A 20,212-nucleotide genomic window follows, 5' to 3' on the forward strand; every position below is an offset into this window, starting at 1 on the left:
CTAAGTCGTTGTAAATGAGAATGGCCAACTTATAATAAGGGGCAAAAAAAATGATTTAACACCTTGTTTACATGACAAAAACCCCCACTGTAAAACCAAGTATTAGATGTATTATGTAATCATATAAAAAAATATAATTGCAATGAAAATAAAGTCAATATTGTTTGATAAATGAATATAAGGGACTGAGTGTCACATTTTTATAGTGTGGTGTTACATGCAAATAAAAATGTGTCAAAATCACGGTCTACAAAATGTATTGCACTGTCTAGAGATCACCTAACAATCTATTGCAACAATGCTAAATAGGCTACATCTCAGCATCATGACCTATAGCAACTTTAAGCCATCAGTTTGATTATTCATAATTTCAATTAATTATTTAAAAAATATAAAGTATGAGCAGAAGCAGTGCACCTCTTTGTAAAGGGATCTCATTCTTGGAAAGCGATGAAAAACGGAATAAATTCCCAATATATTTTTTTACCAAGTTTTATGCATGTTTCATATATTCAAATACGCACATTATTACTTTTTTCTATGGGACTGGTGAAGTCAGCTCATTGTGGAAGAAAATGAAAGAAGCGGATGAGTGTGAAGCAGCTAGAATACTATTGATGACGTCTTCCATTCTTCTTTGTTTTCATACAAGTGTCACGTACGCAGATGACCTTATACTGGTTGATTAAGAATGTTATTGTTATAGTATTGAGGTTGCAGACATTCACTTCCCCCGTATGAAGAATGTGAGCCACTAGTGGATTAAAACAACAGATCTAAAGAACTTCTGGATAGATCTATTGAATTAGCATTCTAAATCCAGATATGTGCTTGCTAGAGGATTTGATGCAATAGTCGATTTGCATGAAGGTGCAAGTAACATGTAAAGAAGTTGCACACACAGTGCTCTGTGGATTTTTATTTTTTTTGAAAATGTAAACAAATGATATCACATTAGAGTGAATCCTCTCTTTAAAAAGTGTAGGGCCAGGATTCAATCCAATTGGGCTTTGCGGCTATGCACCGACATATGCAGTGTTTACTGTGAATGTGGTCTCCGCGAAGGCAGGAACATTGCCTTTAAAAGGTGCATGGCCGACAAAGCGCGATCGGATTAACTTTGAGCTTTACCTGTGAGGTTTATTACTTTGCTCCTTTCCAAAGTCAAGGCTCTGGCCTTCCCTAAACAGGATGTTAGAACATGCTTCCTTCCATTGTGCATTGTAACTCATGTACAACTGAACAAGTCAGACAAGGGCCACTGGGAGGGACTCCATATCTGTTAACATCTGGCTGCAGATCTACCTCACACTTGTGACACTGTCAGAACCCCACCAAACTAGTCTTAAATGTTGGTGACACTGTCAGAACCCCCCCCCCCCCACACACACACACACATTATTCCCACAGTATTCAGTGTGGACTGGATGCTTAACTCTAAAAGCACCAACAGGGGTCAATTTGACCCCAAGGGGTAAAAAAAATGTCATTTCAAAATCCTTCAGAAAATGTTTTGCTTTGTCAAGCAACTAATTATCAACAACAAATATGACAACTTCCGGAGGACATCCTCCAACCTATCAGAGCTCTTGCAGCATGAACTGACATGTTGTCCACCCAATCAAAGGATCAGATAATTAATCTAGTAATAATAATAATAATAATAATATGCCATTTAGCAGACGCTTTTATCCAAAGCGACTTACAGTCATGCGTGCATACATTTTTGTGTATGGGTGGTCCCGGGGATCGAACCCACTACCTTGGCGTTACAAGCGCCGTGCTCTACCAGCTGAGCTACAGAGGACCATAAGCTACAGCTAGCTAGCACTGCAGTGCATAAAATGTGGTGAGTAGTAGACTCAAAGAGAGAAAGACAATAGTTGAGTAGTTTTGAACAAATTAATTTCTTCCAAAATTAAGGAGAAGCGAGAGAGAGAGAGCTAGCTATATTTCATAGTATATCTTTTTCACTTTCACTTTCACTTACGTAGCTAGCATCGAATGCAGCTTACTAGTTTAGCCTACTCAAACTCCCGGCTCAAACAGAGGGATGCTATGTTAGCTAGCTGGCTATGGCTATCCAGCACTGGAACTCTTCCAAGTCAAGGAAAGCTTTTGGTTTGATACATTTATTTATACACTGCTGACTGTACACTGTACTGCATGATTGTAGCGGGTTTACTAATGTGTTAGTTCTAGTAGCTATGTTGACCATGACGTGACAACGATGTAGGCTGTGTGGGGTTAGCGGTCATGATATGAAGGTTTGGCTTGGAAAGTTTTTTTTGCCTGGTCTCAGACAGCTGATGTGATGTGCACTGAAGTCCACAAGTGAAGGGACCTCCCTGACCAAGACCCTTCTCCCCGGATTGCTCAGTTTGGCCGTACTGCACAACGAGGATGAGAAAATAACTCGCTGGTTGGGGTAAGTTTCTCAAAACAAGTGATATCGCAAAACACGTGTCTGGACCCTTCTATAACATGCCATTTACATCAAAAATTGAGATTTGGTTGTAAAAAGCAGAATTCTCCTTTGAGCCAAGTCTCTTAAGTTCCAGCGACTAGAGAGATACATACTTGTTGGGAGGCAGCTATGAAATCCAATTTATGAAATAAATAGTATGCTATAAATAATAATTTATTGAGAGCTCATTATGAATGTTTTGGTGAATGCTATGTCATCATCACTCAGTCATCATGCAAAAATTTCCAAAATAGCATATATTTAGGATGTAATACATTTTAATTTTTTATGTTTACATTGACTTGAAATCTGAGAATAGGAATATATCACACACAAATAAACAGTTTCATTAAAGTTGAAATACATGCACATTTTTTATTGAACAGTAGTATAAAATACTTGTTCATAGTTGCGAGTGCATGCTTCATCTGCCAACTGTTTTGAAGCTAAATTACAAAAGCAAGGCTTTATGTCATGTAGTGAATTACTTGGGCACTTAAGCAGTTTTAAAAAAGTTTTTTTTTTATCTTAAAGTATTAAGCAGTAACAAACCTGTAACTGATATACAAAGCAGAGTTCCAAATAATAATAATAATAATATTAATAATAGTAATCAAATTACACTTTCTGTGGCACATTTACAAAACAGAACGAACATTTCTAAACCGTTATGACACTAACAGTTATCATGCATTTTGAGTTCCACATGTAACCACAAACCTCACAAGAATTGTCAAACATGCTAAATCTGACTGTGTACACTTACAAGCGCATGTTAAAAATATGGTTCCTTTTCCATCTCAGATAGTTAAATGCTTCAATTATAAAAGAAGTTGAAGGCATATAAAGCATTATCATGGTGTTCATTTAATGAATGCCGATATACATTTCCAGTATATATTCACTAAGCGCACTACATTTAAAAACAGGCCTCCGTAGCCAAGGCATTCAATTCATTTATCCATTCCTTTGTTTCATTTGATAAAACATGCATAGGCAGACACTTTCAGTTGATAGTTTCTTTACACAATATAGGTTCTTTATGTTTACTTTGTTCGCAATACTTTAAAGAGAGAAATGAACACTCACAGAATTCCAGCAAGCCACAATAAAATCTATATCCCCAAAAAACAACAAAAACATATTTGCAAATAATATATAAATGTAAATTCCAGTTATGAAATGCCCCAATAATAGGTATTCATCACCAAGGTAATAATTAGCCATTTTCCAGAAATCTGGGTCAAAAGCACACACCACATGAACCTGAGGTAAGCATAATCTGTACAAAACCATAAAACTTTCAATTTTTTGGCATTTCAACAATGTTGCAACATTCTATTTAAGACTGCCTAATTTATTTCAGAGCTATTTTATAAGAGTAGCAAAAAAAGTTATCAATAAATAGTCCTTATTTAGTTTGTACACCCTTATATGTTAAAAACATGTTTTTTTACGTTTTGCCCTTTTTAGTGCTGTATTTTGTAAACGTACAATAGTTAGTAAGAAGTTACACAAAATTTCCATATCCAGTAAAACCGGGCTCTCCAACCCTGTTCCTGGAGAGCAACCGTCCTGTAGGTTTTCACTCCAACCCTAATGAAGCGCACCTGATTCTAATAATTAGCTGGTTGATAAGCTGAATCAGGTTAGTTACAACTGGGGTTGGCGCGAACCTACAGGAGGGTAGCTTTCCAGGAACAGGGTTGGAGAGCCCTGCAGTAAAATGAGCGAGGGGCTTTCATAAAAAAAAAACTAACAAAAAAAATCTCTCTCTCTCTCTCTCTCTCTCTCTCTCTCTCTCTCTCTCTCTCTCTCTCTCTCTCTCTCTCTCTCTCTCTCTCTCTCTCTCTCTCTCTCTCTCTCTCTCTCTCTCTCTCTCTCTCTCTCTCTCTCTCTCTCTCTCTCTCTCTCTCTCTCTCTCTCTCTCTCTCTCTCTCTCTCTCTCTCTCTCTCTCTCTCTCTCTCTCTCTCTCTCTCTCTCTCTCTCTCTCTCTCTCTCTCTCTCTCTCTCTCTCTCTCTCTCTCTCTCTCTCTCTCTCTCTCTCACACACACTCACACACACACACTCTCACACTCTCTCTCACACACACAGACTCAAGCACGTCATCACCAGCTTCGAGGAGGCCAAGGGCCTGAAAAAGTGAACTAGCAATAACTTTCCGTAGTTCGACAAGGAGGAGGAGGGTGGTATAACGCCCCACCCTGGTCGCCACAGGCTGCCACTACCACCCACCACCAGCCACGGTGGAGAGTTCCCCTTCATTGGATGTTGCTGCTGCTGCAGCTGTCCTTGGCGCCCGTGCCATTGGTCTCTGAAGACAGAGCCTTGTTGAGGGAGTTGAGACTGGCGTCGGAGGGGAGGCCGTCCCGCCTTGGGGGCATCCGCTCGTTGATGCGGTCCAGGCCCTTGGCCTCCGCAAAGCTGGTGATTTTGTGCTGGGGCGAGAAGCCCTTGATGGCTGGAGGATGGAGGGATGGAGAGGTGAATGAGGGGAAAATGGAGGGAACAGGTGATTTAGAGGAGAGAAGTAGAGAAGACATGTACAATATTTAATAAGGTTACGTATTTCTGGTTCAGAAGAACAAACACACATCAGTGTGTTTGGGTTGTCTTTGGTTTTGTTCAGAGTCAATAATTAATCGTGACAGGAATCAAGTCATGTGATGTCAAAATAATGAATTCCATACAACAAATAAAAATCAGATTTTCTGAAATGGTTGACTATATAAACCATTGCACTGAATGGAAAAATAATTTGATGATTGTTAGCAGAGCAGAGGCTTAGTAGGCCAGCCCACAGAAACCACAGCATCTACAGTGGGGAAAAAAAGTATTTAGTCAGCCACCAATTGTGCAAGTTCTCCCACTTAAAAAGATGAGAGAGGCCTGTAATTTTCATCATAGGTACACGTCAACTATGACATACAAATTGAGAAAAAAAAATCCAGAAAATCACATTGTAGGATTTTAAATGAATTTATTTGCAAATTATGGTGGAAAATAAGTATTTGGTCACCTACAAACAAGCAAGATTTCTGGCTCTCACAGACCTGTAACTTCTTCTTTAAGAGGCTCCTCTGTCCTCCACTCGTTACCTGTATTAATGGCACCTGTTTGAACTTGTTATCAGTATAAAAGACACCTGTCCACAACCTCAAACAGTCACACTCCAAACTCCACTATGGCCAAGACCAAAGAGCTGTCAAAGGACACCAGAAACCAAATTGTAGACCTGCACCAGGCTGGGAAGACTGAATCTGCAATAGGTAAGCAGTTTGGTTTGAAGAAATCAACTGTGGGAGCAATTATTAGGAAATGGAAGACATACAAGACCACTGATAATCTTCCTCGATCTGGGGCTCCACGCAAGATCTCACCCCTTGGGGTCAAAATGATCACAAGAACGGTGAGCAAAAATCCCAGAACCACACGGGGGGACCTAGTGAATGACCTGCAGAGAGCTGGGACCAAAGTAACAAAGCCTACCATCAGTAACACACTACGCCGCCAGGGACTCAAATCCTGCAGTGCCAGACGTGTCCCCCTGCTTAAGCCAGTACATGTCCAGGCCCGTCTGAAGTTTGCTAGAGTGCATTTGGATGATCCAGAAGAGGATTGGGAGAATGTCATATGGTCAGATGAAACCAAAATAGAACTTTTTGGTAAAACCTCAACTCGTCGTGTTTGGAGGACAAAGAATGCTGAGTTGCATCCAAAGAACACCATACCTACTGTGAAGCATGGGGGTGGAAACATCATGCTTTGGGACTGTTTTTCTGCAAAGGGACCAGGACGACTGATCCGTGTAAAGGAAAGAATGAATGGGGCCATGTATCGTGAGATTTTGAGTGAAAATCTCCTTCCATCAGCAAGGGCATTGCAGATGAAACGTGGCTGGGTCTTTCAGCATGACAATGATCCCAAACACACCGCCCGGGCAACAAAGGAGTGACTTCGTAAGAAGCATTTCAAGGTCCTGGAGTGGCCTAGCCAGTCTCCAGATCTCAACCCCATAGAAAATCTTTGGAGGGAGTTGAAAGTCTGTGTTGCCCAGCGACAGCCCCAAAACATCACTGCTCTAGAGGAGATCTGCATGGAGGAATGGGCCAAAATACCAGCAACAGTGTGTGAAAACCTTGTGAAGACTTACAGAAAACGTTTGACCTGTGTCATTGCCAACAAAGGGTATATAACAAAGTATTGAGAAACTTTTGTTATTGACCAAATACTTATTTTCCACCATAATTTGCAAATAAATTCATTAAAAATCCTACAATGTGATTTTCTGGAGAAAAAAAATCTCATTTTGTCTGTCATAGTTGACGTGTACCTATGATGAAAATTACAGGCCTCTCTCATCTTTTTAAGTGGGAGAACTTGCACAATTGGTGGCTGACTAAATACTTTTTTTCCCCATGGAAAACATACATTTCTATACTATGCTTCTCTCAATAGCATTACACCAATGTGCATTTCATTTGCTTAGTGTTTTCATAGAAACAACTACAGTATGAATGCAAGCTGGGTGTGTGTTTATAAGTACACTTAAATTATAAATTCTATATATTTTTATTCTCATCTTGGAATATCATAGGTATAAACCATCCCATGTAGTGTTCATTCTGCCTTTCGAAGACTGAAGAGAACTATAATACAATCAATATGAACAATTCATCAGAGTAAATGACAACACAATACCAACCTAATTACCATATTATCATAATTATATAACCCGATTGACAAATGGATTACATAATCCTACTGAACATAATCCTACTGAAGAGGGTATGTCTGGTGCTGGAGGTAAATAGGTTCTCATTGTACCAGGACATATTTATAAAAGTAAAAAAAAACACTGCTGATATGTCACATAATTAACTCACAAGCAGAAAAGTATGTAAGTAAATTATGAGATGAAATTAAGGATTTTGACAATGGGGAAAAGAAATTAGCAAATTATTCAGTGTGAAAGTGAATGTGGAAGTAAATAGTGTAAAAAAAACTAAGAAACTGTAAAAACAACATTTTGCAACTGATGCTCTATCAAAAAATGTACCTGAAGATATTTGACTGCATACTACATAAAGGCACAATTGAAAACACCTGAGGACCCCCAGGACCAAACCTCCCCACAACCGTACTACACAAACAAAACAAAAGGACCAAGGAAATGGAAAAAAGAAATGGAAAATAGAGAGTGGGGCCCACATACACCAAAACATACAGTATACCACAGAAAAAGTACTACAACAGTGAGACTACGCTCACATACATAGACACTACTACAAAGGTACTTGTTGCTAACCACTTGTTATGCCTGCTCAGAACATGCAGCACATTATTAAGGGACAAGGGGGCTATAGTGGTTGTCAGCAGCTACATTTTCAGGAGATCCTCTTTCTGGATCGGGGGGCACCATTTTGGAGGAATTAGCTATATTATTGAATTATGGGTGTGGAGAGAGGGGGCTTATGGGTCTTGTAGTTGTGTTGCTGCATAGTACAGGTCAGACACAGGTTATTAGCAGCTCAACAAAGAGAACACGACACAGCAAGGCCACAGAGGAACCACATGGAAAAATAAGCTAAAAGAGTCTCGACACTGATGCACGGCATCCTCTAGGGGGCACTCAAGAGGAGTCGCTGAACAATTCCAACGTAAATAGCAGCTAGCTAGCAAATCGCTATTTAGTGCGTAGTTGAGCTTGTTCTTTGTAGCGTGGCTTTGTTTGCCTATTTGCTTTTGGAGTTGGAGTCCAATTTGTCTTTCAAAGCCTCTGTTGGAAAAGCAAATATTGTTCTGATTTGTTTCTAACTAACATATATTAGTGCAAAGACAAAGCACAACTGTATCAGTTGTTTCAAAGGGGGGAAATCAGATCGGTCTTTCATAGCAAGACTGAGTGGGTGGATGAGTTGGTGTAGGGGCATGGGGTGTTGTATGAAGACACAGGTGTGACATAATATCCTGCTGAGTGCTGTTGTTTTTCAGAGAAATGTATGAGTGGACACTACTTAGCGAAGGGGGATACGGCAAAATAATGTACATACAGTCTAAGCTGAAAACCTTGTAGGTGGGAGGGAGGGGAGGGGGGCTATATCCTAGCAGGTGAAAAGAAAAGTAATGCACTTAATGCTCTCTGCCTGGTATGATCTTTGTTCCCCTTTGAAACAAACGTGGCTTTTATGTACTTCCCCCCCCCCCTTTTTGGTTTGGTTTGGTTAATTATTATACCACAATTTGTTAGCTCAAACACCCAACACACACTGTAAAAAGCTACGGCAAGATGGATGAAAACGCAGCGGGTGGGGGCCCTGTCTATTGCGGTAAGAAGCAACAGAGAGGGCCGCCGGCCTAGTTACCTTCGTCTGCCTCAATAGCCTCAATAGTAGCTGAAGAGAAGAAGGGGGTTGCAAAACGAATGAGAAGAAGGGTGACCAGCGAGGAATTCATTAGGTTTTTCCCAGGAACCGTTCAATGAGCAGCAAAAAGAGAGAGCCAATGCAAAGACAACAACGTTAAAAAAACTCTCCATGTTTTTTGGACAGAGGACACTCATGGATGTTAGCGAAAAGAGGGGAGGAGGACCAGGGATCAAGCGGGTGTGTTAAGACAGACAAAGAAGGAATGGGGCAGGTAACCAAAAAGGTGACAAACGGAATGGAGCCAGTCAAATACCCATTGTAGACAAATGTGTGGTGCACTGGTATTTTGAGCTTTGTAAAAACGGCATCCGTGTTTGACAAAGGGACAAGAAGCGGTGCTGGACGGCTATAGAAAATGGACATCGGGAAGGGGGATACCGTGACAAGTAGGACTGGAGAGGGTTTACGATAGTGATTATCAAAAGGGAACAGTGGATGTCTGTCTGATGTATCCTCACTCAACAAACTACACACTGGAGCAGGGGTGGGGGGTGATATATGAGAGGTGTTTAACAGGAGTTAGGGCACAATACATGTAGACGTGTGAGTGAAAACAGAAACAACTCTGCCAAAGTCATGAATGTGGCTGCAACTGAACAACCGAGACCAAAAAATCAAGAACTCAAGATGTTCTGGGAAACATAGGCTACTAGCTATCTGGAACTGTAGCGCAGCCGGCGAAAGAGCAGATGCACCTTTAAAAAACATATCATGGGAATATTTTTGATGCACTTACCACTTACCGTACAAATCCTTCTGTTTCATAGCAATAGTTATCATCAAACACTTATGACCAGAAATACGGAAATTACTCTGTAATGCACACAGAGACAAATAAATGGGTACGGGTGGGACTGCAAATAAACAAATACTTAGCGGCTACAGCTCTACACTTGAACAGGTCTATGTGGCTATGGAGGTACGATACATAATGCACAAGAGCGACGTACACACACAGGAAAGCTATAAGGTGGTCCAAAAGAAACCAAGTGGTTGATGGATTACACAACATTGCGGTAGAAGCACATTGGAGACTGTCTGAACAATAGGAGCCTATGGCGAGCTGTGATTCTACCAATGCTGCGACAGAAAATCTCTTGAACGTCACTCTGCCTCCCAACATGGCTCCTCCTCGCTACTGCATCTCCATTGGATGGCTTTGGCCCATCGTTGCATCACTGGGAACTACTGTACATGGTTGCCCCTATGCAGTCAGAATCAACAATGTGTGGTGTGTGTGGTGTGTGTGAGTATATGCGTGTGTGTGTTTGAGATAGAGATATAGACTACTGTTTCTAGGGCAAACATGTCGAATTTCTGTGGTAGACTTTGGGAAAAGTGAACCCAGGAATAGATGGCGAAGGTTGAGAGCTGTAGAGGATAGAAATCATGACTTAAATTCACTGTAGGCCTACATACTAAAATAACTGATAGAGGAGATTTAAACTGACTATAAGAACCAAAGAGAGGAGAATGAAGTTGTTTGGATTTCTGCCTTGTTTGTGGATGACATGTATCCCCTTTTATACACGGTTGTTTATGTCAATTCCAATTCATCCTTTTCATCTTACTTGATTCCTAGCCTTCCCTGACATCTTAAAAATCACTTTTGTAAAATTTGTAAAATCACTGGACATGTTTTTGTTCTATTTAAACTCAATTCAAATTCTAAATTGGCTGTTGTAGCCTGATTCCGTCGGTAGATTATTCAATTGCACTTGTCATCTTTGGAAGAAATGTCTTCCCTGTGGAAAAGCATATTTTAATGCTAGTCTGCCACGTAAAGGAGATCGATCGATCGTCTGACTGGTTTTGGGAGTGTTTGGAATTCAACATGGGAGGGTGAATTCTACAATATTCTCACATAACACTGCTGACAGAATACTTGCGCAACATATTATACCTGTGGTTTCTAGGGAGAGAGGAGAAAGAAGAACACAGAGACAATATTTGAGATATAAGCAGTAGATTTCAGAGAGAAAGGTGGAGGGGGGGGGGTAAGGAAAGCAAGACAGCATTAAAAGAGAAAATGGCGAAAACGAAAGTCAACTAACATTTTAAGACGGTATTATCGAAAACCAACATTGGAGAAAGGGGCAACACTTTGCAGTACTTAGGTATTAGCTTATTCTAGGGCAATTTTGCTGCAATAACATTTGTATTGAATACAGATAGTTCAATTGTATTTCCCACTGCTGCAACTGTGTTCTATGACATAAAAAATATACAGTTTTTAAGAGAAAATGTCCTGAGAGAAAAAAAAAGCGAAATAAGTATCAGGTAACTGCTCGTCTTTGAGGTAGATGCGTTGCTAAGAAAATATTATCTATAAGTGTGTGTTGAGGGGGGAGGAACACGGTGGCCTGGGGAGTGTGAGGGGTGTTGTGGGCTGGGCATGGAGGTCCAGGGTGTGTGTTGTGGGGCTTACCATTCTGGAGCTTCTCCTTGCCTCCGGACAGCACTCCACTGGGCAGCATGCCGGTGGGGGTCAGCCCCTTTAGTGTCAACACACTCTCACTCTCCTCCCTGCAGGGACAACAAAGAAAGAAATGGAACTGGATTCAACTAACCACCAAGCTGTTGATTAGCTCAATGTTTATGAAAGATATTGCTCCTATTGCTTCAGCTGTATGAAATGACAATCAAGCCATGAACTTTCTCAACGTTCAGTCTCTTGACCACTATGATTAATGATGTTGTTTTTAAATTGCTTGTTTTTTGCTGTTGTTGTTGCTTTACATCGCTTTAAGATGTATTTATTTCATGCTATAAAAGTTGAATAAATTATTATTATTATTATTATTATCTATTGGGAGTTGAACCAGGAAGTGAGAGGTTAAACAGACAAAGGAGCACTGAACAGGAAGAGTTGAGACACATGAAGAGCTATTCACTATTTAAAGTAACTGTCCAGTGTTTCCAGATTTCTATGAAATATGACCTATAATTAATAAATATTTGAGTGAAATAGTTTTCCTTACAAAAAATTGTAATTAAGTATGTTAAAAAGCAGATTTCCTGTGTTTGAATGTTGTAGGCATGCCCCAACAACAGAATAGTGTGGGCGTATACCAGTCATTAAAAATATTCATACGAGTAGACCACTGATTGGCCAGCTCAGCCAATGAGCCAACATGACATCATGTTCTATGAGGAAATGGCAAGCATTCTCTGAAACAGTGTTTGAGATACAAGTTTGAGGTGTTTTTTGAAAATAGTTTTTTCTCCAATTTAGGCTTTGACCACAAATACGTGTATAGGATGAGTCAACAACAGAATATTAACTTTTAAAAGTGAGAATTTCACTGGACAGTTAGTTTAAGAGATAGGTTAGTGACGAGGTTGGTCGACGCCCCATGCCCCCAAAAAATATTTAATCAAATATAGTATACGTTAACTAGTAATACATAAGATATTTAGGCCTATGGTAAAAGGTTTTCATTGAAGCCTAATTCTAGTTGTGAGTTTGTTATTAAGACACGTGATTTTGAACGTTCAAATAGCTATCCTGTAAAGTACAATGTGCTAACTTCTGCCAATGATCATGTAACTGGGCACATATTATAAAATACATAAACATACAGTGTATTCGGAAAGTATTCAGACCCCTTGACTTTTTCCACATTTTGTTACGTTACAGCCTTATTCTAAAAAGCTACACACAATACACCATTATGAAAAAGCAAAAACAGGTTTTTAGACATTTTGGCAAATGTATTTATTTTTAAACCCGGAAATTTCACATTTATGTAAGTATTCAGACGTTTACTCAGTACTTTGTTGCGATTACAACCTTGAGTCTTCTTGGGTATGATACTACAAGCTTGGCACACCTGTATTTGGGGAGTTTCTTCCATTCTTCTCTGCGGATCCTCTCAAGCTCTGTCAGGTTGGATGGGGAGTGTTGCTGCACAGCTATTTTCAGGTCTCTCCAAAGATGTTAGATCGGGCACAAATCCGGGCACTGGCTGGGCCACAAGGACATTCAGAGACTTGTCCTGAAGCCACTCCTGCGTTGTCTTGGCTGTGCGCTTAGGGTCATGTCACGTTGGAAGGTGAACCTTTGCCCCTAGTCTGATGTCCTGAGCGCTCTGTAGCAGGTTTTCATGAAGGATCTCTCTGTACTTTGCTCCGTTCATCTTTCCCTCGATCCTGACTAGTCTCTCAGTCCCTGCCGCTGAAAAACATCCCCACAGCATGATGCTGCCCCACCATACATCACCGTAGGGATGGTGCCAGGTTTCCTCCAAACGTGATGCTTGGCATTCAGGCCAAAGTGTTCAATCTTGTTTTTATCAGACCAGAGAATCTTGTTTCTCATGGTCTGAGAGTCTTTCAGGCCTTTTGGCAAACTCTAAGCAGGCTGTCATGTGCCTTTTACTGAGGAGTGGCTTCCCTCTGGCCACTCTACCATAAAGGCCTGATTGGTGGAGTGCTGCAGAGATGGTTGTCCTTCTGGAAGATTCTCCCATCTCCACAGAGGAATTCTGGAGCTCTGTCAGAGTGACCATCTGATTCTTGGTCACCTCCCTGACCAAGGCCATTCTCCATCGATTGTTCAGTTCTGCCGGGCGGCCAGATCTAGGAAGAGTCTTGGTGGTTCCAAACTTCTTCCATTTAAGAATGATGGAGGTCACTGTGTTCTTGGGGACCTTCAATGCTGCAGAAATGTTTTGGTACCCTTCCCTAGATCTGTGCCTCGACACAATCCTGTCTCGGGGCTCTACGGACAATTCCTTCGACCTCATGGCTTGGTTTTTGCTCTGACATGCACGGTCAACTGTGGGACCTTATATAGACAGGTGTGTGCTTTTCCAAATCATGTCCAATCAATTGAATTGAATCATGTTGTAGAAACATCTCAAGGATGATCAATGGAAACAGGATGCACCTGAGCTCAATTTCGAGTCTCATAGCAAAGGGTCTGAATACTTACGTAAATTAGGTTTTCTGTGTTTTATTTGTAATGCATTTGCAAAAATGTCTAAAAACCAGTTCTCGCTTTGTCATAATGGAGTATTGAGTGTAGATTGATGAGGAACATTTTTAATTTAATCCATTTTAGAATAAGGCTGTAACGTAACAACATGTGGAAAAAGTCAAGGGGTCTGAATACTTTCAGAATACACTGTAGGTAGACAGGAACTGCACACCTAGACATGCATCGATGATTCCCAATAAATACCTGAGGACAGAGAAAACCCTGGCCATCTTGCCAATGGCACGGATCTTGTTGCGGATGACCTCCTTGCGTGCAGAGGCTGTTGCACCTAAAAGACACAAACACACGCACATACAGACATGCGCACATGCACATGCACACACACAAACACGCACACACAAAGTTGTCAGGGTCAGACAGTCAGGCCGTTTCCAACCATCACTGCTTATCTGGGTGAGGCATTTTCTTTAAGGTGTCTTCATTACCATACATGAGCTGGTAAAACCTAACACTAAGTTGTGTTTTGTGTCTACGCACAGCACCAGTCAAAGGTTTGGACACACCTACTCATTCAAGGGTTTTTCTTTATTTGTACTATTTTCTACATTGTAGAATAATGGTGAAGACATCAAAACTATGAAATAACACATATGGAATCAAAAAGGTGTTAAACAAATCCAAATATATTTTATATTTGAGATTCTTCAAATAGCCACCCTTTGCCTTGATGACAGCTTTGCACACTCTTGGCATTCTCTCAACCAACTTCATGAGGTAGTCACCTGGAATGCATTTCAATTAACAGGTGTGACTTCTTAAAAGTTAATTTGTGGAATTTATTTCCTTCTTAATGCGTTTGAGCCAATCAGTTGTGTTGTGACAAGGTAGAGGGGTATACAGAAGATAGCCCTATTTGGTAAAAGACCAAGTCCATATTATGGCAAGAACAGCTCAAATAAGCAAAGAGAAACAACAGTCAATCATTACTTTAAGACATGAATGTCAGTCAATCCGGAACATTTCAAGAACTTTGAACGTTTCTTCAAGTGCAGTCACAAAAACCATCAACCACTATGATGAAACTGGCTCTCATGAGGACCACCACAGGAAAGGAAGACCCAGAGTTACCTCTGCTGCAGAGGATAAGTTCATTAGAGTTACCAGCCTCAGAAATTGCAGCCCAAATAAATGCTTCACAGAGTTCAAGTAACAGACACATCTCAACATCAACTGTTCAGAGGAGACTGCGTGAATCAGGCCTTCATGGTCGAATTGCAACAAAGAAACCACTACTAAAGGACACCAATAAGAAGAAGAGACTTGCTTGGGCCAAGAAACACGAGCAATGGACATTAGACCGGTGGAAATCCAAATTGGAGATTTTTGTTTCCAACTGCCGTGTCTTTGTGAGACGCAGAGTAGGTGAACGGATGCTCTCCGCATGTGTGGTTCCCACCATGAAGCATGGAGGAGGAGGTGTGATGGTGTGGGGGTGCTTTGCTGGTGACACTGTCAGGGATTTATTTAGAATTCAAGGCACACTTAACCAGCATGGCAACCACATCATTCTGCAGCGATACACCATCCTATTTGGTTTGCGCTTTGTGGGACTATCATTTGTTTTTCAACAGGACAATGACCCAACACACCTCCAGGCTGTGTAAGGGCTATTTGACCAAGAAGGAGAGTCATGGAGTGCTGCATCAGATGACCTGGCCTCCACAATCCCCCGACCTCAACCCAATTGAGATGGTTTGGGATGAGTTGGACCGCAGAGTGAAGGAAAAGCAGCCAACAAGTGCTCAGCATATGTGGGAACTCCTTCAAGACTGTTTGAAAAGCATTCCAGGTGAAGCTGGTTGAGAGAATGCCAAGAGTGTGCAAAGCTGTCATCAAGGCAAAGGGTGGCTACTTTGAAGAATCTCAAATCTCAAATATATTTTGATTTGATTAACACTTTTTTGGTTACTACATGATTCCATATGTGTTATTTCATTGTTTTGATGTCTTCACTGTTATTTTACAATGTAGAAAATAGTAAAAAGAAAAGAAAAACCCTTGAATGAGTAGGTGTGTCCAAACTTTTGACTGGTACTGTATGTGTGTGAGTGACTACTATTGATAGAATGGAATCCTATCCTAAAAATGTTTATTTAACATTTATTTGACACTTGAGTCATTGAGCAGATGTTTTTAGCACAGGATTCACTTATAGTAAATGTGTGCCTCACAACAAAATCATACCACATAACAAAATCATACCACATCAAAATACAGGTGGCGTGTGAGAGATGGAAATTAATGCGAGCGCTTGCAAATATATGGAGAGAAAGAGAGCGAGAGCAGTGATAGACTCTAGTGGAGTGTGTTCCTTTGAACAGACCACTAGGGGGAGTATTGAGTATCCCAGCGCATGGGTGATGTCTTCTCTTGTAAAGATATACACTGAACAAAAATATAAAATGCAACATGCAACAATTTCAAAGATTTTACTGAGTTACAGTTCATTGCAGGAAATCATAAAAAATAAATTGATTAGGCCCTAATCTGGATTTCAAATGACTGAGAATACAGATGACTAAAATGTAAAAAATGTAAAATATGCATCTGTTGGTCACAGATACCTTTAACAAAAAGGTAGGGGTGTGGATCAGAAAACCAGTCAGTATCTGGTGTGACCACCATTTACCTCATGTAGAGCGACATATCTCCTTCACATAGAGTTGATCAGGCTGTTGATTGTGGCCTGTGGAATGTTGTCCCACTCCTCTTCAATGGCTGTGCGAAGTTGCTGGATATTGGCGGAAACTGCAACACGTTGTCGTACACGTCGATCCAGAACATCCCAAACATGCTCAATGGTTGACATGTCTGGTGAGTATGCAGGCCATGGAAGAACTGGGACGTTTCAGCTTCCAGGAATTGTGTACAGATCCTTGCGACATGGGGCTGTTCATTATCATGCGGAAACATGGGGATGGTGGCAGATGAATGGCACGACAATGGCCTCAGGATCTCGACACGGTATCTCTGTGCATTCAAATTGCCATCGATAAAATGCAATTTTGTTCGTTGTCTGTAGCTTACGCCTGCCCATACCATAACTCCACCATGGGGCACTCTGTTCACAAAGCTGACATCAGCAAACCGCTCGCCCACACAATGTCATACACGCTGTCTGCCATCTGCCCGTTACAGTTGAAACCGGGATTCATCCGTGAAGAGCACACTTCTCCAGCGTGCCAGTAGCCATCGAAGGTGAGCATTTGCCCACTGAAGAAGTCTGTTACGACGCCGAACTGCAGTCAGGTCAACACCCTGGTGAGGACAACAAGCACGCAGATGAGCTTCCCTGAGACGGTTTCTGACAGTTTGTACAGAAATCATTTGGTTGCGCAAACCCATAGCTTCATCAGCTGTCTGGGTGGCTGGTCTCAGACGATCCCGTAGGTGAAGAAGCCGGATGTGGAGGTCCTGAGCTGGCATGGTTACACGTGGTCTGCTGTTGTGAGGCCGGTTGGACGTACTGCCAAATTCTCTAAAATTATGTTGGAGGCGGCTTATGGTAGAGAAATGTAATTAAATGATCTGGCAACAGCTCTGGTGGACATTCCTGCAGTCAGTATACCAATTGCACATTCCCTCAAAACTTGAGACATCTGTGGCATTGTGTTGTGTGAATAAAACTGCACATTTTAGAGTGGCCTTTTATTGTCCCCAGCACAAGGTGCACCTGTGTAATGATCATGCTGTTTAATCAGCTTCTTGATATGCCACAGCTGTCAGGTGGATGGATAATCTTTGCAAACGAGAAATGCTCACTAACAGGGATGTAAACAAATTTGTGTACACAATTTTAGAGAAATACGTTTTTTATGCGTATGGAACATTTCTGGGATCTTTTATTTCAGCTCATAAAACATTGGTCCAACACTTTACATGTTGCGTTTATATTTTTGTTCAGTATAGCTAGCTAGACGTTTGGGCACAAAGAATGAACTATATCCGTGGTCACCAACCTTTTCTGAGTCAAGATCACTTTCTGAGTCAAAATGCAAGCCGAGATCTACCACTCAGATTTTTTTTGATTTTTTTAACATGACTTAAAAAACATAAGCCTATGCATCATTAACCGATTAAAAACAGGTATGTAGCAATCAGGTTTGTGCAGTAGGCTATAGGCCCAATTCATTATCGTTGCATATTGGCTACGCTTGAATTGCCCTGCCAATGTTGTACTTCTCAGACCATTTTGAAATTATATTTCAAAATGTTAGGTATATGATCACACTGGTAATACATAATTTGTTGTATTACTTGTGAGGCATAGCTGAATGAGCATAATAATTAGCTTTTTTTTACTGGACTGATGTCCTACATCTGATAGTCAGTCTGAGCGGAGGGAGGGAGCAGCGGTGAGGCTGCCTCTCACCCGACTCACCGTCTCTCCTCTCTCCCGCCCTCCACTGAGAAAAGGGGACCCAGTCTTCCAGCTGATGGCGAAACTTAAGTCGCACTGCATTACTTCTGCCTCATGCACCAATTAATGCTGTTACTCCTATGATCAGAGAAAGTTAAATATTCCTTGATATTAAAAAAGACACAAGTCGCAAATAATAACAATGCAAGCTTATCGAAATGCGCATTTTATGGCTTATAAAACTGTTGAACAAAGTGTTGACAGTGCTGAATAACAACTTAAACATGAACTTACTCATAAAAACAGCAGCTCTTTGGTGTATTCGTTGAGTCTCTCTCTAGTCATGGTTTTAAAAGTTTAGAAATCTCACATGTTCAACTTTGCAGTACGTTCAGGGCTTCTTTTTACAGTCTATGGCGCAAGGAAACTGTGCACACAGTGATCTGAGCTATCTGATTGGCCAGCGGTAGGCCTATAGGTGCATTTGATTTGCTCTCTGGGCCTGCTGGGTAGGCAGAGTTCTACCTTCAGACACATGAAATGGTTCAAAATGAGAACACTTTGCCTTCCCAGCGCTAGGGCTGCTAAATCAAGTGCACCTACCGTCAACAGTGCGAAAAAAATAAAATAAAAATAGGAACGCAAGGCTTTATTGTTGGGTTTTTTACAGAAATGTTTGGTGATCGACTAGGAATGGCTTGGAGATCGACCAGTCGATCATGATCGACCGGTTGGTGACCACTGGTCTATATGGTGTGTTAGGACTGACACTACACTGTTTCTATTGAAGCTATAGGCTAGCTTTAATTCAATCAAGTGCAGATAACCATATTGCAGGAAAGCTATGTTTAAGTTAACCGTATTAAAACCAACACACCATGCAAGCTGTTTAACACGCAAACTATACCTCTCCATTACAAAACTGTATAGTGTCAACATTCTGAGTGAACCTACAGCGCAGTTCACCTTTATCTGCGATTGATTGAATTGGGGTGTATGTCTATATTTTTTTAGATCAATATATTTTACATTTTTAGTAACCAAACTGAGCATAAATGTTACAACACATTTATGTATTGTGTTAGTCAGTTGGTTCCCAAAGTGCATGTGCCTGAGCAAGCACCACCAGAAAAGGTATATTGGCACACAACAGTAGAGCTAAGGGTTGTACCTTTCTTGGGGGCATATATTAGATGTCCTTCTCAAGAACACCCCCAGAAGAGAAAAGAAAAGATGAGAGATCAGTGGATGGATGGCTGAAGAATGACAGAAAATGCAAATTAGAAGGAAAACGAGGAGGAAGAGGTGGAGAGGAAAGAGAAAAGAGGCAAACCCAAGGAGCATAAAGAAAAGCAATGGATTATTCAAACAAAACTCTGAAAAACAGAAACGAAGAAAGACACATTAGATGAGGTTACCAAAGGTGTGAAATAATCACAGCATCGGAGAGAAAGAGAGAGCGAGAGAGAGAAATGAAAGAGAGAGACAGATGAAGAGAAGATGGATAAATGAGAGAGTGAGAGAATATGAACATCGACACAATGGATATTAAACGATTGAAGAAAGTCAGTGAAGAAAATAAAATGAGGAAATGATGAGATGTTAGCGACTAAGTCTCCAAGGTTGTCAGTGACTAAGGAGTGTCTGTCAACTACCAACATTAGGGTCAAGGGTTAGAATCAATTTTCTATACCATACCACTTCCTGACATACAGGAACAGGATATGACCTAAGCATTCCGTCCCTCTCACTATAGAGTTATGGTGACGTATGTGACTTGGTAAATAAGAGGCACGATGGAGTATCTAAAAGGCTTTTCTAGGAATGGGTGTTCCAAACCATCTCTACCATTTCTACCTAGAGAATGAGTCTGGCCATTATGTTGACAATGGAACCTACTAATGTTAAACGGAACCCAATTGAATGAGCTGTAAGATTAGGAATGAAAGGAAT

At 40.9% G+C, this 20,212-nt stretch overlaps 1 protein-coding gene across 1 annotated transcript in view; it reads right to left on the reverse strand.

Annotated features, from left to right (window-relative positions):
* Window positions 1-4,499: 4,499 nt before the first annotated feature.
* LOC311112989 (protein phosphatase 3 catalytic subunit alpha-like) overlaps window positions 4,500-20,212 on the reverse strand; it is a gene marked incomplete at its 5' end in the record, with an annotated part of 51,309 nt that continues 35,596 nt past the window's right edge. The window contains 3 exons of the mRNA XM_084156113.1: window positions 4,500-4,930; window positions 11,326-11,423; window positions 14,083-14,167. Of these exons, the coding sequence (XP_084012239.1) occupies window positions 4,731-4,930; window positions 11,326-11,423; window positions 14,083-14,167 (383 nt within the window). The 3' untranslated portion in view covers window positions 4,500-4,730. The remainder of the gene's footprint in view (window positions 4,931-11,325; window positions 11,424-14,082; window positions 14,168-20,212) is intronic.

This window comes from Coregonus lavaretus, assembly GCF_964263955.1.
Source record: "Coregonus lavaretus genome assembly, chromosome: 39".
Classification (NCBI taxonomy): domain Eukaryota; kingdom Metazoa; phylum Chordata; class Actinopteri; order Salmoniformes; family Salmonidae; genus Coregonus; species Coregonus lavaretus.